The sequence below is a fragment of the Engraulis encrasicolus genome, chromosome 18 (genome assembly GCF_034702125.1).
Source record: "Engraulis encrasicolus isolate BLACKSEA-1 chromosome 18, IST_EnEncr_1.0, whole genome shotgun sequence".
Lineage (NCBI taxonomy): Eukaryota > Metazoa > Chordata > Actinopteri > Clupeiformes > Engraulidae > Engraulis > Engraulis encrasicolus.
In genome coordinates, this window is record NC_085874.1 from 39,007,003 (window position 1) to 39,034,477 (window position 27,475).

General features: G+C 46.1%; 1 protein-coding gene across 1 annotated transcript in view; it reads right to left on the minus strand.

The window, feature by feature from the left end:
• cpsf2 (cleavage and polyadenylation specific factor 2) overlaps positions 1 to 27,475 on the minus strand; it is a 37,847-nt gene that overhangs the window by 4,004 nt on the left and 6,368 nt on the right. Inside the window, exons 7-14 of the mRNA XM_063223588.1 lie at positions 24,104 to 24,291; positions 22,225 to 22,515; positions 19,818 to 19,918; positions 18,216 to 18,434; positions 14,947 to 15,099; positions 10,624 to 10,849; positions 7,429 to 7,657; positions 4,562 to 4,725 (exon numbers count right to left, since the gene is read on the minus strand). Coding sequence (XP_063079658.1) covers positions 4,562 to 4,725; positions 7,429 to 7,657; positions 10,624 to 10,849; positions 14,947 to 15,099; positions 18,216 to 18,434; positions 19,818 to 19,918; positions 22,225 to 22,515; positions 24,104 to 24,291 — 1,571 coding nt within the window. The remainder of the gene's footprint in view (positions 1 to 4,561; positions 4,726 to 7,428; positions 7,658 to 10,623; positions 10,850 to 14,946; positions 15,100 to 18,215; positions 18,435 to 19,817; positions 19,919 to 22,224; positions 22,516 to 24,103; positions 24,292 to 27,475) is intronic.

The window sequence follows — 27,475 nt, forward strand, 5'->3', positions numbered from 1 at the left end:
CATCCCATAGTTCCACAGTTATCCTTGTGGTGTCCTAGTGCAACCCCCCTCCTACACGCACGCACGCACACATGTGAACACACACACGCACGAACACACACATGCAAACACACACACACACAGGCGAACACACACACAAACCCCCCTCATACAAGCATGCACGTGCACAAGCGAACGCACACACACACACGAACACACACACACACTAACACACACCAACACACACACACGCACACACACACGAACACACACAAGTGCACAGCACACACCCACAAGTGCACAGCACACACCCACAAGTGCACAGCACACACCCACAAGTGCACAGCACACACACACACACACACACACACACACACACAAGAGCGCACAGCACACACACACACACACACACACACACACACACACACACACACACACAAGTGCACAGCACACACACACACACACACACACACACACACACACACACACACACACACACACACACACACCCGCACAGCGCGCGCGCACACACACACACACACACACACACACACACACACCCCGTGCTGGATCGCTTACATCCTGCGGCCAGTAGCAGCGGGCCTCATTCACCTTTTGACACTAGATCAGGTCATCTCTTTCACTCCCCCCCTCTCTCTCTGCATCCCTCTCTTTCACTCCCCCTCTCCCTCTCTCTGCATCCCTCTCTTTCACTCCCACCCTCCCTCTCTGCATCCCTCTCTTTCACTCCCCCCTCTCTTTCTCTGCATCCCTCTCTTTTCTCCCCATCTCGCTCCCCGCCACGCATCCCTTTGCTCTTTTTTCCCTCTCTGCCTTCTCTTGTTCTCTCCTCCCCTCACCCTCTCGTTCTCTCGTTCTCTCTCTCCTCTCTCTCCCCTCACTCTCACCCTCTCTCTCTCATTCTTGTTCTCTCTCTCTCCCCCGTGGCTTTGAATTCTGTTCGGCTCTCTGTTTGTCCCCATCGTATGCTTTCTTTCTCCCTCTGTGTATCCCTCCCTTCTTTCTCGGTCTGTGTCTCTCCATCTCTCTGTCAGAGTGGCCCTTGTCACGTGATGTCCTGGGGCCACATCTCACCTCTGTGACAACAGCACTTTTCAGGACAAGATCCTCCCACCCCACACTGACCTCTCTCTCCCCGTTTCCCTCTTTCCCCCTCTCTCTCTCTCTCCCCGTTTCCCCCCCCCCTCTCTCTCTCCCCGTTTCCCCCCCTCTCTCTCTTTCTCTATCTCTCTCCGTTTCCCTCTTTCCCTCTCTCTCTCTCCCTCTCCGTTTCCCTCTCTCTCTATTTCTCTCTCTCTCTCCCCATTCTGCCACTCTATCTTGCTCTCTCCATCTCTCCACTCCATCTCTGCACGCCCCTCATGGCATCCCTGTCTCTGTCTCCAGTCTCACTTACATCCCCACTCTCCTTCTCTCCCCAATCCTTAGGTGGGGTTGCAGGTATGACATCACGTTGGGGGAACTCCCCCAGGATTCTAAGGTTCTACATAGACTCCTATGAGCCTGCGGAACCCCAAACGTGATGTCATAATGGTACATTTTCTTAAAATGGCTAACCTGCAACCCCACCTTTAAGTTTCATCCCACGGGGGCTCCAGTCTCTGACTCCCACCTCCCTGGGCATTATCTTACATCACACTTAGCAGACACTTTTATCTATAGCAATTTACTTTTAAGTACAGGGAATTGGTTACACACCCTGGAGCAGTGTGGGGTTAGGTGCCTTGCTCAAGGGCACCTCAGCCATGGAGTGAGCAGGAAAGGCACCTAACCCCATACTGCTTCAGGGACTGTAACCAATATCCTGCATTACTGGCTCCTGTCTTCTCTCCTCCCCACCCCACCCTGGGCCTCATCGATATTACTAGGTGGCCCAGGCCCCAGAATACCCCTCTCCCAAACTTTTACTAAAATAGCCCATGACATCTATACCCCTCGTTGCATCAAACCTTTCCCAAGTAGCCCATGGCATCTAAAAACTGAGACAAGCTGTCTCTGTTCAAGAAAATCCGAGCAATTCCCCACACCCAACGTTGCATCAAACCGAGACACGCCGCTTGTTTTAAAATAGCCTAGTAAATAAAATGAACAATCCATATATCGGCAAGTTAGTGAAAAATCAAGGTAGGTAATTTCGACGAGGCAGTAAGTAAATTGATAGACGCCACTGTCGAGTTAGGCTACGGGTATTTCAAAAAGTTATTGAAACGTCTTCACAGAGTGAAAAATCAAGGTAGGTAATTTCGACGAGGCAGTAAGTAAATTGATAGACGCCACTGTCGAGTTAGGCTACGGGTAGCACATCTAGACGAAGCAGCTCATCGACAGAACATAGGGTTTGGGTTTCCACTCCAAATCAGACATAAATTCCATGTCTGGCTATAAAAAAGAATTTCCATGACCTCTTGTAAAACTTAATTCCCAAAATATTGATATGAGGACATTTAGGTCTGCGATCATCAGCTTGTAACAGCCAGTCTTTCAAATTGCCATTCTCAGTCAACGGTCTTCTGCATTTGCCAGGAATGTTTGCCTGAAATGAGAGGTTTCTAGACGTTTTCAGATTTTATAATGTTACATGGAGCATAAGGAATGTAATGGACAGTAATGTTAAAATTCTATGATATTGCCTGACGGTGGCCCTGCCGTGGACAACCGGTAGGGCACTCGCCTGCCATGCGGTTGACCCGGGTTCGATTCACGGCCCAGGTCCTTTGCAGACCCCTCACCGTCTCCCAATTCGCTTCCTGTCCGCCTCTCACACTGTCCTATCAAATAAATTTGAAAAAGACCCCCCAAAAAAAGACACTGCCTGTTTCCACATGCAAAATTCAACCCTCTCTTTAATTTCCATGATATTACAAGAATTCCATGGCCTGCCAGTCTCACCTCGTTGGGTGGCAGTGGCTCCAGAATAGGGATGACGTTAGGGATGTCCCGATCCGATATCTGGATCGGATCGGCCGCCGATATAGGGATGCGTATCGGGATCGGATCGGCAAGCACATAAAAATCCGATCCAGAATCCATTTTTTTTCAAAGTCCGGTTCACCCGCAATCCATTCGAGTTTTTACTGTGGTTGTTCTTAAACTCCGGTCCGCATTTTCCAGCACACCCTCAGCTCTCGTCAGCACACACGTGGGAGCAACCGCCTCAGCTCTCATTCGGCTCTCAGACGCGCAGGCAGCGTAAGTTTTTCAGTCTGTGGTTTCAAAGAGCTTTAAACTGTCCTAAGTGTCCGTGAACAGTACAGACACACAAAAGTGCGCGCTTCATGGCACTCTGCCTGCGTTTCAGATGGCATTTCAGTAACAAGCGCTAATGTTTGGCTACAAACACTAAGAGTTAAGATTGCACATGCTTCTCTCCGAGGCACCACTTTCCTCTCATCCCCCAATGTTTGTTGCCCAGCCACTACCGCTGCCTTTCTGTCCCACGACGTGTGTGTGCGTGTGTGAGTGTGTGTGTTTCAATATGGACAATGCCGTCTTGCTAAGATGCTAAACAGATGTTAAATTAAGGATGTGCTAATTCACATGGAGGAGCAAAAGCATACGGTTGAAAATGGTATTGTTAAATGTTATTGTGTCCACTGACCTGGGTAAATAAATACTATAGTAGCCTACTCGACAGTGGTTCTATCCGAATTAGTTTAAGATTTATTTTAGCTATTTATCTAATTCCATTTTGATTCATTTGTAGCAGTTGTTTAGTTGTGATTGTTGTTTATTGGTATTAATCTAGGCTGTATTAGGCTACCTATGGCATAATGATGGAGGATGCTACCTTGGTCCTTGGACATATGAGAGGGCCTCCAGTAGCCTAGTTATGCCTACTGTGTGTCTTGGAATTTTCTATACTTTTTTGTCTATGTTAAATGTATACTCGTCCTGAATTGTCAACATGCTGGCAGCCTACAAAAAAAAATCCACCTTTACATGGAAAATACTTCAACTGCTTGAATAAGCATTCACTTACAGTTTAGAATATTATTTGCACTGATGGATTTTCAATGGTTTCCTTCGAATCTGGTTGAAGAGTAGAGCACTGGTGGCATTTTTGTTTGTGTAGTTAATTGACTATTATTTTGCCTAATTTGTATTTAACAGGTTTCTCAGTACAAACCATTGTGTATTACTCAAATTCACCTAATTCAGCTGGCTAGAGTGAACCCATTTTCAACATGAGTGTGACAAGAAAGTAAATAGGCTAAATAACTTTCAATTTAAATACTCCGATAGGCCGGTATCGGTATCGGCCGGTATCGGTATCGGATCGGAAGTGAAATAAAATATCGGTATCGGGTCGGAAGTGCAAAAACCTGGATCGGGACATCTCTAGATGACGTCGCTGTCCGTTCCCTCCTTCCTCCCCAGTCTCTCTAGCTCTCCTCCCCCCTCCTCTCTTCTCCTCTCCCCTCCTGTCCCATTCCCTGTCTCTCCCCCGCTCATCTCCTGTCCCCAGTCTCTCCCCCTCTCCTCTCCAGTTTCCCCTTCTCCTGTTCCATCCCGATTCTCTCCCCAGTCTCCTCCCCCCTCCCCCCTGTCCCCATTCTCTCACCTCATTTTGTGGCAGTGGCTCCAGAGTGGGGATGACGTCGCTCTCCGCCCCCGCCTCCTTCTCGTCTTCGCCAAACAGCGACTTCATAGCCTTCCGCTGCGCTGCCTCGCTGGACACTGCCAGGCTGGACACTGCCAGGCCCTCCACATCCCCGACGCCCATGCCTAGGGCGATATGGAAAAAAACAAAACATACATCACGAGATGGATTACTTTCCATCAGATAACCCTACCCACGTCCATGCTGCTGCAGCCTCAGTGTGATGGGGAGTGGACTGGTGGGATTTGAACCTGCATTCTTCTGATCTAAATCCCATTTCCTTAACCACTAGGCCACGGCTGCCCCCCCCCCTATCATGATAACAATACATATGGACATACGTATATACCTAGCCTGATTATCATCAACGTTCAAATCTCTTCGACACTTGGTCTGACCAAGAGCATAACAATTAACATTTCCCAAACGGCATGGTTGACCCACCTCCCTTGGTTTGCTAATGGTTGTTTGCTTAGCTCAGAAAGTACATGCATTGCTCTTGACCTGACTAGTAGCAACGCTGAAGCTGTTGCGTCACTAGGAGGGTACGGCCTGGCTAATACATACTAAGGCTGTAACGATATTGCATCGAACCGAGGGATCGCGGTACGCAGACCCACGAACCCCTATCGCGAAGCTTCCTCACAGAATCGCGATGTGCCCTTTTAAAGTTGTTACCCCTCAGTGTAGAACACAACAGGCAACATACAGGCAAGAGTTTGCATATGCGCTTAAAAAGACCTGTAGAAAAAGGGCGCACACGTTCGAGTAACAGTTCCATTCACAGCTTTCTCATATAAAATGCTCCATCCAACCAGCACGTTGTTGTATCCATTGCCTGAGCAACCTCCGTGAGACAAAAAACTTTGGCAAACATCGGAAGGTGAAGTACAAATGAACAACAGACCAAGAAGGCTTTTATAAACATGTTAAGATTTGTTTTACTCATGCATGCGCGATGTATTGCGAGTGGAGTTTGATTGGAGCGGAGATAGAGAGAGCGCGAGAGAGAGAGCGCACGAGATGCTCCGCCTGCCTATAAACCAGCCTGGAATCGCTTGTAGGGAGGTGCCCGAAGTCGGACGAACGTTGAGGTCGATAGGCAGGATATTAGGCAGCATTATTTCTTCCCACATTAATGTTAGGCTATATTGTAAAATTACCGCCTACATAAGCAGAACGCATGCTCCATTTCAGCCTCTGCATTCATTCTCGCTCTTGACAAAATGTCAAACCACAAAACAAAACGAAAAACGTGCGCGTTACATAGCAATGAGAACTTACAGGTTAATTTCGAGTTTTGATTGTAGGCTACGGGCAGGCGCTGCTGCACGATCAAAAAAAGCTACGGAAATATTTAACTTAATGAAAATTAAGTGTTGCATTTCTTTAAGTAGCCTAACTTAATACAATATGTTTCCTGACGATATGGCCAGTGTTTTGGAGTATTGTTTGGATATTAATTGGATAGGCCTAATGTTTGATAAAGTAAGACAGCTGCCAATGACTATACACCCTGACCACCTCTCTCTCTCTCTCTCTCTCTCTCTCTCTCTCTCTCTCTCTCTCTCTCTCTCTCTCTCTCTATGATCTTAGCCTATTTATAAGCCTTTTCCCTTGGTGAACTAATATCCCTTATTTCTGTGTGTTGTGTTTTGATGTCAACACCTGGGAACAGGTTGCAGTGGTAGCCTATATCTGCAACATCATTCAGCCTTGTAAACCTACAAAATTAATGCAGGCCGGTAAATGCAAAAAAGATATTAATTACAAAGTATAGGGCTATATACAATTCCTTTTCATATATTTTTTTAAACATTTTTTTGCAACTTTTTTTTTTTCAATTTTTTTTTTTGTGTGAAATCGTGGGGCATATCGAACCGTGGGTCATATATCGTGATACAAACCGAATCGTGGGTTGGGTGTATCGTTACAGCCTTAATACATACCCATGGAAAAGAGTAGAAGTCCGCACACTGTGGCTCCGCTTTGAAAATTGATTCAGGTCATACAACGTTTCGACCCAACAGGGTCTTCATAAGACCCTGTTGGGTCACATTTGTGCATATGGTCTGGGAGTGCCCACCAGTTGCACAGTTCTGCAACGGTGTGGCTTTGGCTCTGGCAGAGCTGGTGGGCACCCCCATACCTGTTACTTTGCCTGTTCTGATCCTCAACGACTTCTCTGAGTTAAGCATACCTGCTCTGACTAAACGAATCGTTCTGGCTGGTTTGACGGCTGCCAAAAAGCTAGTAGCCAAAAGGTGGAAACCACCTCACAAACTTACCACCAGGCAGTGTGTTCTTTCCTTTTTAGATGTGCTCTATATGGAGTTATCCACTGCCCGGATTCATGCCGCCTCAGAGAGGACATTATCCTCGTGGCAGTCAGCTGCATCATCTCTTAGAGAGCTGTTGGGGTAACCCAGTGTGCAATTTCCCCCTTGGTGTGTAGGTGTATGTACGTGTCTTTGTGTTTGTCTGTGTCCTTGTCTTGATGTTACATGTTGTTTCTTTGGTTTTCTGTATGTGTTGCGTGTTGTGGGGGGGGGGGAGGTTGGGTGGGTGGGCTGAGGGCTTTGTGTTGATTATGTTGTTGTACTGTGTTGTTCCATTTACTTTGATGTTGTTGAATAAATAAAAAATTGATCACAAAAAAAAGACACTGTTGGGTCGAAACGTTGTATGACCTGAATACATTTTCAAAGTGGAGCCACAGTGTGCGGACTTCTACTCTTTTCCACTATTAGACGCGCCTTTGTCCTGCACCTGGCCTCAGAGAGGTGGGATGTGCATCCTCTTACTTTAACTTATATGAAAATACATACCCATGCCAATGGCTGCTGCTGCTGCCGCCGCTTGGGCCTCCGGGTCCAGCAGCACCAGCTCCCCGTCCTCCATGCTGTCCTCCTGGCCGGGCCCCAGGCCCTCCTCCGCCAGCACCCCCGTGTCCACCTGGGCCACGCGCATGTCCAGCACCCCGTCCACCCACGCCAGCTCCGTGTCCCGCGCACGGCAGAACTGCAGCGAGCTCACCAGCGAGTCCTTCAGGCGCACCTGTGGAGCGGGAGAGAGGAGGAGGAGAGAGAAAAAGGAGGAGGAGGAGGAGAAAGAGGAGGAGGAGAAAGAGAAGGAGGAGGAAGAGGAGAGGAGAGGAGAAGGAGGAGGAAGAGGAGAGGAGAGGAGGAGGAGGGGGAGGAGGAGGAGGAAGAGGAGGAAAGGAGGAGGAGGAGGTGGGGAGGAGGAGGAGGTGGGGAGGAGGATGGGAGGGGAGGGGGAGGAGGAGAGAGGAGGAGGTGGAGAAGAGAAGAGGAGGAGGGGGGCAGAGGAGAGGAGAGGAGGAGGGGGGCAGAGGAGAGGAGAGGAGGAGGAGAAGAGGAGGAGGAGGAGGAGGAGGAGAAGAAAAGAGGAGAGGAGGAGGAGAGAGGAGGAGGAGAGAGGAGAGGAGGAGGAGGAGGGGAGAGGAGGAGAAGAGAAGAGGAGGAGGAGGGGGGGAGGAGAAGTGAGGAAGATGGGGGAGAGGAGGGGAGGAGTGGAGGGGGGTGAGGGAGAAGAGAGGAAAAGAGAGGAATGGGTGGGGTAGGAAAGGAGTAGGAGAGGAGGAGCAGGAGGAGGAGGAGAGGAGGAAGAGAAGAGCATGGGAGGAGAGGAGGAGGGGGAGAGGAGAGGAAAGGAGGAGGAAAAGAAGGTAAAATGAAAGAGGAGGAGGAGGAGAGGAGGCGGGCACAGTGCAAGGGTGTAGGGAGGAGGAGGAGGAGGAGGGTGGAGGGCCACGGTGTAGGGAGGAGGAGGAGGGCAAGAGTGTAGGGAGGAAAGCAGAAAAGCATTAAATAAACAACAATAGAAAAGTGATGAGACAGAGGCTCGGAGAACGGAGGGAGATGAAGAGAGCGATACGTGATGAAGAGGAGGAGGGTAGAAAAGAGGAGTGGGGGAGGGGGAGCGAGATAAGACGGTGAGCACAAACAGAGGAGAACAAAAGCAGCGAGCGAGGGATGAGAGAGACGGAGAGAGAGATAAAGAGGCAGAGATAATGAGAGCGAGGAGAGGGAAAAATGATGATTAGGGGAAGATAAAACGACGCAGCTAAATAACTCTTTGCCATTATGCTTTGTTTTTTTTTAAACTTATTTTTCTTTGCTTTAGTAAAAAACATCAACAAAAACAAAGCACTCATAACGTTGCGTGCCACTTTTCTTTTCCTTTTTTTTCCTGCAGCAAAAACATAAACAAAAACATAAGACACACTCATAAGCTTGTGTGCCTGCCATGCGCTATGACAACGGACGCTGTGTATGCTGCACGGAGACGGCACCAAGACACTCATAGTCCCACATTGTTATGACAACATGCCCATCATTCCTTCACCAGGCTTGAACGGGGACAAGCAATACAATGGTGACCGCCATCCAATGTCCAGGAGGACATAACAATGGTGCATTATTGTGAAACTCGGATTGTCGGAAACCCAGACCTCCGCCTCAGGGAAGTGCAAAAGAACGGGTACTCAACTCGGGGTTCCGAAACTCAAACTCGGAGCACTTTGGTGTATGCCGAGTTCGTTAAACATCAGTGTTTTTCAGACAATAGAACGCATTTACAGCGGTTGTCAGGAGAACAACCTCGGGTCTACCGTACCGACAGAGTTTCAAAAGAATGAGCCATAATGCCAAGTAAGTGACCCATATGTGACTAGTCACGATATAACAGGACACAACTCTCAGAGCAAAACTTATCTACACCATGGGTGGGGAACCTATGACTCTGGGTCATTTACGGCCCGTCTTATCCTGCAGTTTCACATGAAATATGACACATTTCATGTGCATTACATTTGCATTACAATTTAGTTATATTTCTAGGGACCTAGTGAAGGTCAGGTCTGTTGTACAGGTGGCCACTTTCAATAAAGCCCTTAAGTGCAGGGGGAAATCCTGCTTTGCGTTCATAGTACAGCTTAATAAAATTTGAAGTGGACCTTCAAATGAAACAGGTTCCTCATCCCTGATCTCCACCATGTTCAAGACGTTAGGTGAGGGGGAATGTGGGTTTTGACTCAGACCGTATCCAAACCTGACCTACCAGTGTGCACTGAAGACCCCACCATCAGAAAGCCTCCACCCCAACCCCAATTGAACACTCACACAATCTCTCTCTCTCACTCACACACACACACACACACACACACACACACACACACACACACACACACACACACACACACACACACACACACACACACACACACACACACACACACACACACACACACACACAGACAGACAGACAGACAGACAGACAGACAGACAGACAGACAGAGACACACAGCTCCAGAGGCTGTGATGACATAAGAGGGGTCGGAGGTTAGCTGTGCATCTGGCTGGTAGCTATTCGGATTAAAGCTGGCCGTGTTTGTGGCTGAGGGGCTGTTTGTGTGGGCTGGTGCTGCTAGTGGCTACTCAAATTAAAGCTGACTGTGTGTGTGTGTGTGTGTGTGTGTGTGTGTGTGTGTGTGTGTGTGTGTGTGTGTGTGTGTGTGTGTGTGTGTGTGTGTGTGTATCAGGGCTAGAAACTGGCACCTGCCAACCGGCCAAATGCTGGTAAAACTTGGCTGTGGATATCAATAATTTCAGTGTCACTGACTCACTAGCCAATTTGGCAGGTAGCTTATTCTATGGTAGGCTATGACATATCAGAATAGCCTTTATTCTGCACTTTGCCCCTTGTGTATCAACTGTTTGTATTTAAGAGACAAAGCTCACAGTACCTGATAAATATGTCTTGCTGGTGCCAATAGGAGGGGAACCTGATAAATATGTCTCGCTTGGACGTGCAAACCTTGATGTCCTTGGAGGACGCGTGTGTGCGTGCGTGCGTGCGTGTGTGTGTTTCATACCTGATCGATGTGCGTTTCGCTGGTGGCATCCACTGTCTTCTGCAGTTTGGGCGTGTGTGTGTGTGTGTGTGTGTGTGTGTGTGTGTGTGTGTGTGTGTGTGTGTGTATGTGTGTGTGTGTTTCATACCTGATAGATATGCGTCTCGCTGGTGGCGTCCACCGTCTCTTGCAGCTTGGGCGTGTAGACCTTTATGTCCTTGCCGCTGAAGGCCTTGCAGGAGTCGGCCAGGTCTTGGCTGGCGTCGGGCAGCCCGTTGACTATGACCAGCTGACGAGGCTTCATCTGGTTGATGATCTTCTTGATGGAGTCGCCGTCCGAACGACCCTCGTAATCGATGTACGTCACACGCGCCCTAGGGAAACAGACATATTATAATTAATATTATAATGGATGTGTGTGTGTGTGTGTGTATATGAACGACCCACGTAATCGATGTACGTCACACGTGCCCTAGGGAAACAGACATATTATAATTAATATTATAATGGATGTGTGTGTGTGTGTGTGTGTATGAACGACCTTCGTAATCGATGTACGTCACGCGCGCCCTGGGGAAATGGGATGGGCGATACGGACACGTTTAATTATTGGGGATGGCTGTGTGTGCGCGTGCGCGTCTAAGAACGACTCTCGAAGTTGATGTACGTGTGCTCTGAGGTGAGATAGACACATTTTTTATTTTATTTTAGGGATAGGTGCGTATGCGTGAATCAGAACAACTTTTGACGTTGATGTACATCATGTGCGTCCTGAGTGTGCCTGTGCAACTGTTAGCTGGTCTCATAGGATTCAATGCTAATTGTTAGCTTGGATGTAGAATTTGCACTGTCAATTTTCTTCTTGAAGCAGGCGTCACTCTTAATTATTTAAATCTTTGAGGGTGCTGGCCCAAATTTCAAATTCAATGTTTCAAGAAGGAGGCCGCACCTTGCATAGTAGGGTTTTTATTGCACAGACGCGTAATTTTTTGAAACAATGTAGAATTTGCACTGCCATGCCCAGTGAATGGCTGAAGTTACAGGAGAAAGGTACTCCTCAATTATTTAGGGGAGGTGTAAAAATGAACTGATTTCCAGAAATGGCAAAATATCACTTTAAAGTAGACAAAACTATGTACACTATGTTTACTGTAAGTATGACATTTAGTCATATTTACACATACTAATTTCTTTACATTTGCATACCACTGTGCTTAATTACGATCTTATAAAAGCATTAAAGCTTTACATTATTACAGTTTTTGTTACAGAGGAAATTCATGCATTGACGTCATCATCAGACACTGCATACTAATGCCCATATCTATCTTTTGGGGAGTTCAACCATAAATGGGAATCAGAAAAAGGATATGAAAGCCTGCAGACACGGGAAACGATAGCGGTCTGCTTTTCATCTAATCTACCTTTAATCTCATCATACATAAAGCGCTCCAGGATATTGTCCATCAATTTAATATAACACCAGCGTACAGTCACACTCACATTAGCATAAAGGCTGTTGCATAACATATTCAGAGAATTATTGCCACGCTTACAGCTGAGATGGCGCAGTCTCTGCACGTGGGCAATGGCATCCACACTTCAGCAGTTCTACATGCTGGAGGTGGGGACCAGGGATGGGCAAAATGGATTCATGAGTAAAGCGGCATACATACACAAAGCTTGCTTTTCGCTTGCTCGCCTAATCACCACTCTTTCATGGAGCGTTCGCTGAAAGTTCCCGCGGCTTTAACTGCCAATGAACAGGCGAGAAGTACAGAACTCTGCATTCCAATTGGTTACTCACTTTCTCGCCTCGCTCGAAGATAAAATATTTTCAACTCGGGATCCGCCCACATAGCATCGCTTGTAGAGTACTCGCCTACTCGCCTTCGAGTCTCGCTGCCTGGAACACATCAACATTGTATTGACTTAATTCGCTGAGCGAGTAACTAGTAGCGACGTGTGTGTACAGCCCTTAAAGATCTACTAGTTGAAGGTGAAGATTGTGCACATCCCAGGAAAAGGTGCAGGACAAAGGCTGACTGTAGTTTCGGAGTGAGAGGCCTGCACGCTTAAAATCCTTTTTGTTTTGTTTTATTGTTTCATGGCTGGATTACGTTTCGACTTCAACAGTCTTCATTGATGAAGCGTAATCCAGCCACGAAAGAATAAAAGAAAACAAAAAGGATTTTAAGTGTGCAGACCTCTCACTCCAAAATAACAATCTACTAGTGCCACATATTCCAAACGACATTGTTTCACCTGTCAAATCCAACCAGGTGATCATTCAACCAGCCAATCGCCTGGTGGAATTGGACAGGTAAACCAAGTCATTTGGAATACTGTATGTGGCACTGGATTGTAACTAATAAATCCATGTTGCCCATCACTGGTGGGTAAAATGAGGACTCCAGGCTCCTTTATTAGATGATTTACCTCGTAACTTAACCAAGTTTACTCCTGCTACCGGCTACCGGCTAACCGGCTATGTAGTACACCCCTCAGGTCTCCATGCTGGAGATGCACTTGATGCGGTGCTTCCCTGATGTAAGTGTGAAGTTGCAGCTGTGTAATATCATACTACCACTGTTGTAATTACATCCGTAAGGGTGCTTGGTGTGGGGCTTACCTTAATCTCCATGGTCTAGTCTCCATGCTGGAGGTGCACTTGGTGAGGGGCTTGAAAACTGAAAGTGAAGTCCGAAACACCAAGCTCCCGTTTCTCTTATTTTAATGTGACGTTTCGGGCAGCATGCCCTTAACACATTAACTACCAGGGGTGTTTTCAGAATCATGTCGTAAGACTCCCAGCGTTCTAAACCATTTTTAGGTGTTTTTTGTACAGTCACAGCATATTGTGTGATAGGGCCACCGAAACAGGTTATGGCTCGTTTCAAAGGTGAGACTTTCACCTCTTAGTGCGTGAAAATCGTGTCTCTATATGTGCTTTCATTGCCGAGCTATTGTGAGCTAAACCAAGGCTGGTATCGGCAAAATCAACACGGAATGGAGATATTGAGGCTTTTATGAATCATGCGCCGTTTCAGAATCTTGTGTTTTTTCACAGGGACCAATATGAAATTGGTTTACTAAACACTTCTCTCCTGCTACCTCCCCTGCAATTGTATCAACCAATCCAGAAGTACACGTTACTTCCTTGTGCACAGTCCAAGTTCCTGCGCAACTACTTTGCACACACGAAACGGGTCTTAGTCACGCGCAGTAGGCAAAACGTATTCAAAAACACGTCCCTAACGGCATTTAGTCCAACGTCAACAACAAAATCCGTTAATCTGATGCGTTAATGTCTCAGATCCTTGTGTGGGAAACAGCTGTTGTGCAGTGCCATGCATCCATGCATGCTACTGTTTACAGAGCAATGCTAGATTGCTCTGCAACACCATATCAGAACAGTCATGCTATGGGCCAGCCAGCTTCTCCTGTTCACTACAGCGTCAATTTCATCACGGGGGAAATAAAAGAACAGAATGAAGAATCCAACTTATCTGGTTGCCGACCAAATCCGAGGTAAGGGCAACAATCCAATCACAGTTCACAATGTGTGGGATCTGGCCAGGGTTATTTGCATTATCCCCCAGAAGGTGTGCTGGACTCGATGTAAAAGTGTTGTCTTCTATAGCCTAATTACTGTGTGAAGCATAGCCTACTATAAAGCGCCATAGAGTGGACACTGACTGTAGCCTACTGTAGCACTAAGTAAACAACATACAAACACGATTCTTGTGTTTAAAAAGATGGCAGCATCGCAGACACCTTGCAAGGTGTACACAGAGAGGGGAAAGGGGCGCAACCGTGACGTCACCGACGCAGGGCAATAGTTCCAGACAGGCTTATTATTATCAAAAATACTCTTGGGTTGCCGATCCAGGAGTTGTGATTAAAATGTCCAGAGGATTACACAAGCTTTTGACTGCGCTCCCAAAATCACACACAATAAGCATTGAAGTGTCTAGTTATGAAAAATACAATAAAAACTCAAAAACGGGTTTTTCCGTTTTGGGAGCCAACGCAAGGGAAGTAAAAACGGGTTTTCCCGTGATTTGGTAGTCAATGTGTTAATCAGACATGTGTGATGCAGGGCATACTGCCCGGAACGTCACATTAAAATAAGAGAAACGGGAGCTTGGTGTCGCGGACCTCACTTTCAGTTTTCATGTTATTTTGCTAGTCCACCACCCAATCTTTTTGAGATGGATGTGAGTGTTTTTCTCTTTTTGAAACTTGGTGAGGGGCTTACCTGATCTCCATGTAAAGTGGATGTGCACGTTTTTCTCTTTTTGACACTTGGTGAGGTGTTTACCTGATCTCAATGGTTTCCATGCTGGAGGTGCACTTGGTGTGGTGCTTACCTGATCTCTGTGGTCTCCATGCTGGAGGTGCACTTGGTGTGGTGCTTACCTGATCTCTGTGGTCTCCATGCTGGAGGTGCACTTGGTGTGGTGCTTACCTGATCTCCATGGTTTCCATACTGGAGGTGCACTTGGTGGGCACGTCGGAGAGGTCCTGGTCCATGGGCTCGTCCCCGTTGGCCATGCCCATCTCCAGCTTGCTCTTCTCCTCCTCCGTGGCCTGCAGCTCCGGCACCAGGAACTCCTCGGGCCTGGTAATGGAGGAGGAACACAACAAATATTGGTATTATTATTATTATAATTATTACTATTATTATAATAATTAGTAGTAGTTGTATTATTATTAAGCCACCAGGAACTCCTCGGGCCTGCTGGAGGAGGAGATCAAATGTAATAATCATCATCATCATAATTTAGGCACCAGGAACTCCTTGGGCCTAGTGGAGGAGGAACACACCACACATACAGATCCTGGCCACATTATTACAATATCATGAAAAAGTGGACTTATTTCAATAATTCCATCAATAATGTTTAACTTTCATGGATTGTAGATGCATTGCCCACATTTTGAAATATTCCAATCACTAATGTGTGTATTTTTACATATTTTGGCCTTCCAGCTCCAATAAAACATGAATTGAGGAATTGACCTTTTTAAGATAAGATAAGATAAAGCTTTATTGTCTGTAACACACTTAACAGAAAATTGTCTTTGGTGTTACAAAAAAAGACTTGGCAAAACAGGACATAAGACAAGACATGTAATATTAGAATATTGTAATAAAATCACCATTTTCTTCAGAAAAAAAAGAAAGAAATTCGGGTCACATTAAATCAGTTGAAATTTGGTACTTTCTACATAACATGTCAGTGTTCAATACTTCCCTAGGTCTTAATCATTGCGATGATGCGTTTAACATTGAAGTCAATGGCAGAGGCATTGCATGGGAGTCATGGAAGCCCAGATATCCTTGATAATTTGCGGTCAGCTGTTTTTGTTTGTTTGATCTGGTGACCCACACTTTACTCTTCAATATACCCTGTATATTTCCATGCCACGTTTTGGTGATTTGGTGGTATGGACAAAATGGAACCCCATTGAAAAAGAATTGACTTCAACAGAAGTGAACCAAAATGAACATTTGTGGCCGAAACCGAATAATAAGTAATCGCTTGGCCGAATACCGAAACCGAATATTACAATTCAGTTAAAAGTTATCAAAAGTTAGGTTTTTAACTATTTTTAAATATTGCTTAAATCTATGGCTTACAATCAAAGAAAAGGTGCGCCCCCCTTTTCTTTGATTCTAAGTATTCATTTGGGACAGCACCCTTAAAAGTTATCAAGAAACCTGAGTGAAGCCTGCTACCTACTTGATTTAAATCTATGGCTTACAATAAATGTTAAGACATGTCTTTAAATGTTAGAGTAGAACTGAAATTAGTTTAATTAATGCCCATTTTCAATTCATTTTCTATTTGGCCTCTAATTCGCCCACTCAATTGGCTTTCGGCCGAAAACCGAAAGTGTCTTTTTTTTGGGTTTTCGGATGAATACTTTCTGAGGACAAATTTTCGGTGCACCTCTATGTTAAACGCATCATGCCACATCTCAGAGGGATATATATAAGCGGAATATAAGTCAGAATAGAACAACCTCCATAAACGTCTTTTATTTTATATAGTGATTATTATATTTGTTATAATATTTATTTATCAGTGCAGAGCTGTAGGTTCACTTCACTTAAAGGTCAAAGTCAAATTTTGGAGTGAGTGAGGAAAGCAATAAATAAATAAACAAACAAACAAACAACCAAACAAATAAATAAATAAATAAAAAAAGCAGGAAAGAAGGGAAAAAAAGCGATTAGTCAGAAGATAATCTCTTGGTTTACCAACACCGCAGCGCCAAAAGCTAAATGTCAGACTACATTTAAAGACCCCGGCACACTGCTGCCATGTTCGTGCTGATCCGCCCATATTCAGATTAACCGGCAATAATGCCAGCGCTCATCACGGCGCTTAGCCTGGATTGATTTAACACACACACACACACACACAGTCTGACTTAACTCCAATTAGGGTGAGTCATGTTGATACAGCACGATTACTGATACCAGGAAAAGTCTGGTAAACATGGTTGCAACATGACATCACTCACTCAGCACACACACACACACACACACACACACACACACACACACACACACACACACACACACACACACACACACACACACACACACACACACACACACACACACACACACACACACACACACACACACACACACCAATTCTATTGGATATAGTGCCTCCCATGGATGTAGTGTGTGTGAATGTGATTACCAAGTAGCCTGGCTAACTACACCAACATTACAACAGAGAAAAAGGCCTTCAAAGTATTGGTATCAGGTTAGATATTGTAGTTACTGCGAATTTGACATAGCAATATCGCTACAATGGGACACATTTGGGCCATAAGGCTTTGTCACAAGATAGAGGAGGTGTAATGAGGACCATTTTCAGTCTAAAGATTTTTTGACAAAATATGTAGTTACTGGGGGCGCTGTGGCGCAGCGCGCTAAGCCCCCCACATATGGGCTTGCATGCCCACGGGGAGTCCGGCCGGGGTCATTTCCCGATCCCACCCCGTCTCTGTGTCCCACTCGCTTCCTGTCACCATCTCAGACTGTCCTATCAAATAAAGGCATAAAACCCCTAAAAATAGTTAAAAAATGTATTTGATTTGGTAAATCTCTTATTGTAAACTTCCAAAATGTTCTGGAGACTGGCTCTGTACCATTTACTGGACAGAGCTACAACCAAACAGACTGATTAGGATGATTTATGCGTAGTAGCAGTCGTTTTTCACTGGTGAAATAGGCCAGATGTCATGCCGTAGCAATGAAATGAGGAAAAGAAAAAAGTTCTTCACACACACCATAGCCTCATTTCATGATCTCGCTGTATGTATACCATGATCCTCTGCTTGTGCACGGGCAACAGGGGTAGGCCTTCTTGGACACACGCACGCACGCACACACACACACACACCTATCCCTGCTTGATGATCCGCTCCTCGTGCACAGGGTAGGCCACACACACACACTCCTTGTGTACAACAAACATGGGATTGTCCTTCTTTGTCACACACACACACACACACCCCTCTCCCTACCTGATGATCTCGCCGTACTCGTCCCACTTGATCCGCTCCTCGTGCACGGGGAACATGGGGTATGCCTTCTTGGACACACACACACACACACACACACACACACACACACACACACACACACACACACACAACCACACACAACCACACACAACCACACACACACACACACACCCACCCCCCTACCTGATGATTTCGCCGTACTCGTCCCACTTGATCCGCTCCTCGTGCACGGGGAACATGGGGTATGCCTTCTTGGCCTGCTTGAAGAAGCCTCCCTTGCGGCCGCCCTCCGCCTTCATCATCAGGTCGTGGTGTTTGGTCTTCGCCGCCGCGCCGCCGCTGCCAACACCCGCGTCCAGCTCGTCCTCCATGTCGCTCTCGTCACTCGAGTCCATTTCCACCCTGATGAGGACGGACACGCAAACACACACACACACACACACAGACACACACAAAGAGGATGCATTAATACACAGCACACACATGGACGCAGCATCCAGCTCGTCCTCCATGTCACTCGATGAGGACGGACACACGCAAACACACACACATACACACACAGAGGATGTATTGGTTTAAGTAAAACGCCGGTGCCATGTGGATGCAAGGCCGAAACGATACAATACCTTATTGAATTCACTTGAAAACATTGCCATGTTGATGTGGCCTTACCCTTTGGCCTGCTCCAGCTTTTTGGTTATTCATCCAAATCTGTTTCCCAAAAGCGACTTGCTGTACTGTTTCGACCTAAAGTGGCGTGTTGCCCTCAGCCTATAAAAACCTAACCTGGTTCTCACGCGATGGTTGTTACCAACCATCTGGAACATTGTAAATTGCTTAGCTCTGGAAAGGCATAGGTGTGTCCAAAACAGCTCGAACCTGATTGGAGAATCCACGTGGCTTTTTTTTAATTCACTACTACTTCAACCACTGACTTGTATATACCCCACCCCACAATTTTGCCCCATGATTCTGCCCCGTGATTCTGATTGGACAGGCTATGAAATATCTGATACCGTTCGGGCTTGTCTAAGATTTGCAGACCCTTGTGCAAGCTCACGAAGTTTAACGAAGATGCCAGGCTAATAAAAACCTAAATATCCCAGCTTCTGAAGCACATCAAAATATGGCTTTGCATTTAAAAGCTAAGACCCTCATCTTTTAATAGAATGTGTTCATTCATCTCAAACAAACAGAGATTTTTAATAAAGGTGTCTCAAATGTCATGAGCCTGAATGTTGCGTAATGCAGCTCCAGGCACCAGGGCCAATGTTACGCAACGCAACATCAGGCATCAATGGGTTAATACTATACTCACTCTTAGGCCAGCCTTACTCTTAGGCCTGTATCAACCTAAGGTGGCATGTTGCGTACTAGACTTACTCTTTGGTGGCGTGTTGTTAAGCAATAAGCCACGAGAGGCCTTGGGTTTGTGCTCGATTTGTAATGGGTAAGGGAAGCGTATTCTTTGGTGGCTTGTTGCTTACAAGACATACTTTCTTGCCTGTTTTAACCCATTGTGTCCTGGAAACACAATACGCTGCATTCAGGTTCTTGAGATTTAAGCTATTATATTAAACATGTGGATATGTTACAGCTGAATGAACACATTCTAATGCAAAACGAGGGCCCTAGCTTTTAAATGCAACTCATGTCATGTTTGTATGTGTTTCGGAGGTTGAGATATTCAGGATTTGATAGGTAGAGGGCATCCTTTCCCCAAATAGGGCTTAGGACAAAATGGGTTAACCTATGGTGACGAGTCGTGTTGCATACTAGACTTACTCTTTGGCCTGCTCCAGCTTCTTGGCTGCTTCCTTCTTCATCTTCTCCTTCTCCACATATTCCTCCAGCTCCTTCCCCTCCAGCTTGGTACGCTTCCTCACCTGCGGGCACGCACGCAGGCGCACACACACGCAGGCGCACACACACGCAAACGCACACGCACACACACACACACAAAAAAGCAGTGTTATGGTCACATAAATACACACACGAAACAGTAGGACTATAGTAGTGACTGTACATCCGCCACACCCCCACCCGCCGACACAAAAGAGCAGCTTCAAACTTGTGGGAATCACACTCCCAAGAGTGTTTGATGTATCCTGCCATTGACGTTCAACAAACAAAAACAAAGACAGAGAATCGACATGCTGAGAATCGACTATGAACACCACAGCGGAGCCTAAAGGCTGTCTGATCAGCGAGCTCCGATAAATTGGCCAAGTAAGTAAATGAGTTAGTGGGGCAGCCATAGCCTAATGGTTAAGGAGATGGGCTTTAGATCAGAGGGTTGCAGGTTCGAATCCCACCCTTCCACTCCCTACAGTAGCTCATGATGTGCCCTTGTGCAAGTCACCCAACACCACACTGCATCAGGGACTGTAACCAATACCCTGTACTTTTAAACTGGGAGTCGTTTTGGGAAAAGCTTCAGCTAAGTGTAATGTAATGTAATGAACTATGAAAATTAAGCTTAACTCAATCTAGGTCGCAAATTATTGGGACCATATGAATGTATGCAGGCTTTTAATGCACCTTAGTCCTACAGTTGATTTAAAACAGTTCAGCCCTTTAAAAAAACAAAAAAAAAACACACAACTTCCAAACCATCCCAAATCTATTCTGGTTACAAATTCGTACCCTACCTCTCAAGGCAATGTATGAACCCCAGGAGTAGGCACATCCTGTACCCTGCCTTCCTTCCTGCATGCCTTGCTGGCTAACTGACTGACTGCAATGGTTGTTCAGGGCCCTGAAATCCCATCCTGTTATCTGGCTGCCACAGACGCTACGCTATGCTACGCTACGCTCTGCTCTTCTCGTCTCTGCTCAGCTCTCTCCTCCCTGCTCTGCTCCTCCCTCCTCTCCTCTGCTCCTCTCCTCCCTGCTCTGCTCTCTCCTCTCTGCTCAGCTCTCTCCTCTGCTCAGCCTCTCTCCTCTGCTCAGCTCTCTCCTCCCTGCTCTGCTCCTCTCCTCTCTGCTCTGGTCCTCTCCTCTCCTCCCTGCTCTGCTCCTCTCCTCTCCTCTCCTCCCTGCTCTGCTCTCTCCTCTCTGCTCTGCTCCTCTCCTCTCTTTTCCGCTCCTCTCCTCCCTGCTCTGCTCCTCTCCTCCCTGCTCTGCCTCTCTCCTCCCTGCTCTGCTCCTCTCCTCCCTGCTCTGCTCCTCTCCTCCCTGCTCTGCTCCTCTGGTGGAGTTTGGTGAAGGAGCCATTCACTCCCTCCCTCAACTCTGCATCTGCTCAAATGCCACACAGTGCCAATCCCCCATCCCCTGGGACAGAATAGAGTTGAGCTGGGGACCCAGGCAGCCAGCCTGAGATCCTGCAATGGCCTGTGTGTGTGTGTGTGTGTGTGTGTGTGTGTGTGTGTGTGTGTGTGTGTGTGTGTGTGTGTGTGTGCTATTTTGCTGTTGAAAGCCAAGTACAGCTGATGGCTAAAGTTTACCAGACCAAGCCTCAATCAGGCACGTTGGGAGTCTAGTTTTGTCACTGTCTTTCGAAAAAAAATCTTCTCCACTCTCTCTTCTTATCTCTCTCCGTCCCTCCGTCATTTATTCCATCCGTCTCCCCAGGGCAAGTTAATCCTATCTCCAGATCCCCCACCATTCTTATCCGCTTCTCAGCGGTCCCATTCGTCATGCTCTGGAGCCGCGCACGCGTCACTGCCGACGCTACCTGAACTCACAACATCGTCATCATCATCACTCGTTAGACGCACTGCAGTGGCAACACTTGCGGAAAAACACGCCTCAAGGAAAGGAAACACAGAACAAAAACACACCCGCACACAATAACATCCTCGAGGACCATCATCTTCTCTGCATGGTTGTCTATGAGGAAGTGCACCAACACAGACACACGCACGTACACACACGCCACCCTTTACCTCGAGGTCCATCATATTTTCCCCGGGGTTGTCTATGAGGTGGTATGCCGCACGCACGCACGCACGCACACGCACACGCACACGTCACCCTTTACCTCGAGGTCCATCATCTTTACCCCGTAGTTGTCTATGAGGTAGCATACAGCACACGCACACGCACACGCACACACACGCGCACACACACACACACACACACACACACACACACACACACACACACACACACACACACACACACACACACACACACACACACACACACACACACACACACACACACACACACACACGTCACCCTTTACCTCGAGGTCCATCATCTTCTCCCCGGGGTTGTCTATGAGGTAGCGCGCCAGCGTGCCCGGCGAGGTGCGGTAGGTGAGGATGATGGAGTTCTTGGCGTCGGTGCACCACTGGATGAAGAGCTCGCGCGAGAAGCCCGACTCCAGGTCCGGCTGGCTGCACAGCACCACCTTGGGGCTGGGCACGCGCGCCAGGTCGGCCAGGCTGTGGCACAGCGACAGGTGCCGGAACTGGAAGGGGTTGTTGCGCTTGTCCTCGAAGCAGCGCATCAGCTTGTCGCTCATCCACTCCACCTGCAGAGGGAGACATAACATTCATTCACTATGGGTGCATTCCAATATACACACTCCCGCCCTCCACTTGTCCTCGAAGCAGTGCATCAGCTTGTCGCTCGTCCACTCCTGCAGATGGAGACAAAACATTACTACACTATGTGTGCATTTCAATATGCACACTCCCGTCCTCCACTTGTGCTTGTGGCGCATCAGCTTGTCACTCATCCACTCCACCTGCAGATGGAGACATAACATTACTACACTATGGGTGCATTCCAATACAGCATTGCACACTCCTGTCCTCCACTTGTCCTCGAAGCAGCGCATCAGCCTGTCGCTCATCCACTCCACCTGCAGATGGAGACACAACATTACTACACTATGTGTGCATTCCAATATGCACACTCCGTTCATGAGTATGGGGCACACAGACATCATATATGAAGACTAGATACGTCATCGCGTATTTCAAGCACGTCCGCACAGGTCGGCCATATTAGAGCAGCCTAAACTCTCCACAGACCCTCCGTTACAGCTGAAGTAAAGTGAAGAGTTGAAACGTTGGGATACTTAAAAATGTATGCTGTTGCTTCGCTGAAATATTGACACGTGTTTATAAATGGTAGGGCTCCTTAAGACTGGGGTAAAACGCCCAGGAGAGTAATAGGCCTATGCTTCCCACTTAACCTATTTGTCCAAAAAAATAGATAGACCTAGAGCTAATACACATTTTAATCATTGCTGTGCGTTACGTTGACGGCATGGATATATTCATTGCATCAAATTATAGACGACAGAGATGACGTACTGGAAGAGAGATGTAGCCTACAGCGCAACAAGTTAATTCTATCTGGATGGCTTTAGCGTCACGACTCATTTTGAACACAAGGTGGAGCTGTCGAAACCAAAGCAGAATGTAGACTAAAGTGAACGTTTATCTGTTATTTTACTGAAAATATAAAAGATTACTTTGTGCATTTGTTTATGGGGTCTATTTAATTACCTGAATAAGCCTACTGAATTATATTATACATGATTTTAGACCTATGAACATTATAATATAATGTAATACAATATAATAATAATGTGGATATGCATCACTATGCAGTATCAACATATACTTTCGTTTGGAATTTTTTATATTGTGTAAAAAACCAACCCTTTCGAAAATCGAAATAAATTTGAGGGAATTATGGCCATCTGAAGAGTATACAACACCAAAAACTCATTGCAACTGGTTGAGCCAGCAGGCTGCTCTATCATGGCCGCCATGCGCGGACGTTCGGCTTGCATGACGGGAACGCGGACGACGCATCTAGTCTTCATATATGATGTCTGTGATGGGGCATCTAAGTCTCCACCTCTTCCCTTCCTGGCAGCTCATGGGGCTGGGTAAGTCAAAAACAAAAATTCTGACTGGGGTGCAATGGATTGATCAATGAACTGATTCCCCCCTCTGGGGCTGGCCGCCAGCTACTCAGAGAACGACAGGAAGTACAGGAAAAAGGTAAAACCCAATCATATAACTCAAGGAGAGGTGTAAACTAAGCTTATTTCCAAAAATGGGACAGTATCACTTTATGAGGAGGGAATGAGCTATGCTGACCTGGGACTTGGAGAACTCGACCACGTTGTAGCTGACGTTGTTGAGCAGGGCGAGGGAGTAGACCCCCAGGCCCGAGTCCTTGGTCCTCCAGATCTGGTCCAGCAGCTGCGCCAGCTCCAGAACCCGGCCGGCCGTATCCACGGCGATCAGGCAGTTCCCGTCGGCCCGCAGTGTTCCCATGACGATGGCTGTGTTTTGGTAAAGATGAGGGGTGGGGGGGTTGAGGCACGGCAAGTTGAGCATAGATGTATGATGTTCAATACAATGGACATTGCACTATGTAGAGAGACTTCTAACACTCCTGGACACTTTGCTGGTCACTTTGTCTTGACTTCTATTTGCCACTCAGCTAAGGCACATGTGACACTGTGGACACCTTATATTTTGGAGTGTGTGTGTATATGTGTGTGTGTGTGTGTGTGTGTGTGTGTGTGTGTGTGTGTGTGTGTGTGTGTGTGTGTGTGTGTGTGTGAGGGAGAGAGAGAGAGAGAGAGAGAGTGAGAGATGTATGTAAATGTAAATGTATGTAAGAGTGACCTATATATGGTTAATTTATGTGTAAGGATGTGTGTAATGTCTCCTGGGTAATGTCTTTTTGTATGCATGTATGCATGCGTGTATGCTACTTGACACCATAATTTCCCCCTGGGATCAAAAAATGATACTCTGCTCTACTCTCTACTTATGTCTAGGGTTGTCGTATCGGATCGGATGGATCGGATCGGCTGCCGATATTGGCAAAAAATGCGGATCGGTATCGGATCGGCATGCACGGAAAAATCCGATCCAGAATTCCGATCCATTTTCCTATTTTGTGTTTATTAATATCTTAAAAAAGAACAGGTCAGTTTCTCATTAAAAATCATTGTGTATTACTCAATTTCACCTAATTCAGTTGGCTAGTTGTTACTAAGAGTAAAAACCCTTTACAACATGATTGTGACAACGAAGTAAGTAGGCTAAATAGCTTTCAACTTAAATACTCCGATAGGCCGGTATCGGTATCGGATCGGAAGTGAAATAAAATATCTGTATCGGATCGGAAGTGCAAAAACCTGGATCGGGACATCTCTACTTATGTCTGACTGTTACATTAAAACTGAGACAAGTTGACCATGCTTGGAGAAAGATGAATGCAAGTGTTGCACTGTGCCTGTGCATTACATATTATTTTCAGTCCATATGAAATGCTAATACCCTAATAATACAAAGAGCGGTATTATTAAGGCCAATTTATACGTCTCGCTACTTCCTTGTTCTCGTGGCAGCACAGTTCTTTGGTAGTTTACGAGAGCAAAACTGTCAATATTCTGTGACATACAAACAATTTCTTTCTAGTGTGTGTAAATAAATGAAGCTACAATGACTGAATTAGTAAGTAACAAACAATACATCAGTTAAGCACTCGCGACACAATGCATAGTCTGACTACTGTACTGTAGCCTTGTAGCTATGTAGCCAAATGTGGCTAACGACATGAGACCTCGTGCGCAGATCTATAACATCAACAGTGGTTAGCGACCAGAACCAACGGGCGCTGTTGCTGAACTATAATCTGCCCTTTAGGGTACACTGTCTGTAGGGCTTCTTTAGCCACATCCTTTAGACTTGGATACAAGTGAAAACCTGCTTGTTAACTCATTGGCTGCCAGCCATTTTCATAAAAGAGTACCTCGGAGTGCCAGAGATTTTTCAGCATTTTGGGCGTTTTTTGGAGGCTCACAGAAAATTGAGTTCTGTGTCTATGTCAACACCATACCTATCAAAACACAGATTAGACGCTCATCTGTCATCAGAAAAAAAACGGTGTCTCTCTACCCCTTTCCGTTCTTTCATAATCATCTGTTGAAATTAAGTGGAATTCGCCAAAATGCTGCTTTCTAGCCAAAAAGCTGAGAAAACGCCATTTGAAGTAGAGCTATAACTGCAAACGTTTTTGCCCATAATGGCATCATCCTAACAACTCCAAACCTTTCAGATGCTATTACAGAGTCTTCTGTCATCTGTAGCCTGAAAAAAAGATAGTTTGTATGACCATTTCAACCTAATATACTGAAATATAACGGGGGTGGACTCGAAAACAAGGGTGTTTTGGTTTAGTTGCTGGCGCGCAGAATGGATCATGACAGCAGGTGCCCTTAACTCCGGGAACTCCCTCCCTCTCCCTCTCCCTCTAATTGTGCTCTCTCTCCCCTCCTTGGAGAACGAACCACAGCTGGTTTATTTCCTCCAGAAATAGGACCGTCTTGTAGGGGAAGGAGGCAGGTATGCAGGCAGCTCCGCTTCGCGTAGCTTACTGCAGCTTCTTTGGCAGAGCGGACAATTTGCAGATTGATGATTACTGTCATCATGGTTCTGCTATAGTGATCTTGTCATATATTGTTCAATGAATTTTCTTTTGATAAAGTACTGATCACATATCCAACATTTCACAAGCCGATTGGAGTGGTGAAGGCTGGTCTGAGGCTAAGTGCAATGCTTTCTCATGTGAGCTGACTGCATCTGACCAGACACAAAGGCTACTCTGTTCCAAGAATCTGCAACCCCCCCTGTCTTTTTTGATGATACAGTAAGCTGATCATACTATACAGATCCATAAAAAATAACTGTAGAATGAGTAAAAATAGTTGACTTACCAAGGCTCCTTTATTTAGGCTTAGTTGTAAGTTGTTAGCGATTTCGTGCTAGCTAGCTAGCTAGCGTAGCGAAATTTATAGCCAAGCATTCCCAACATCACCACTAGTCCCGTGCATTCTCCTGTTAGATGATATTTTGTAAGCATCATCCTGATGTTGTGTAGGCTGATCACATAATCCAAAATGAAAGGTTGCCACACAGATCATCTCATGGTGTATTTTGGGCAAGCTAGCTACAATGCCTTCTAGCTAGATAGCAATACTGCCCTGCTAAGGCAAAAGGCAGTAACTTCACATTTTTCAAAAATGAGTTTTTGTCATATTTGCAATAATAAGCATCAGTTTTATCATGTGAACAAACATGGAGTTTGAAATCAGTTGTTTTGAGGGTAAAAAAAGGTGTAAAGTAAAACAAGCTGAAAATCCTTTGGGTAAACTAAGGCAGAAGACAGTAACTTCAGTTACTGCTTTTTGCCTTCTGCTCTGGACCTGCAGAATTCTGGAACTCTGGTGTTCCAAACTGAGGCAGAACACAGTAACTTCAGTTACTGTTCATCTGTTAACAGTTAAAACTCCTTCTTTAAATTTCAGTCATGTAAATAATCCAAAAAATATAAAATGAAACTATTATATTATGAAACATGATCAGCCTGCTAGGCAATGTGTGTAACTACTATTTGAGGTAGTATGAAATACAAATACACACACAAAACCCATTTATAATTATATTATTATT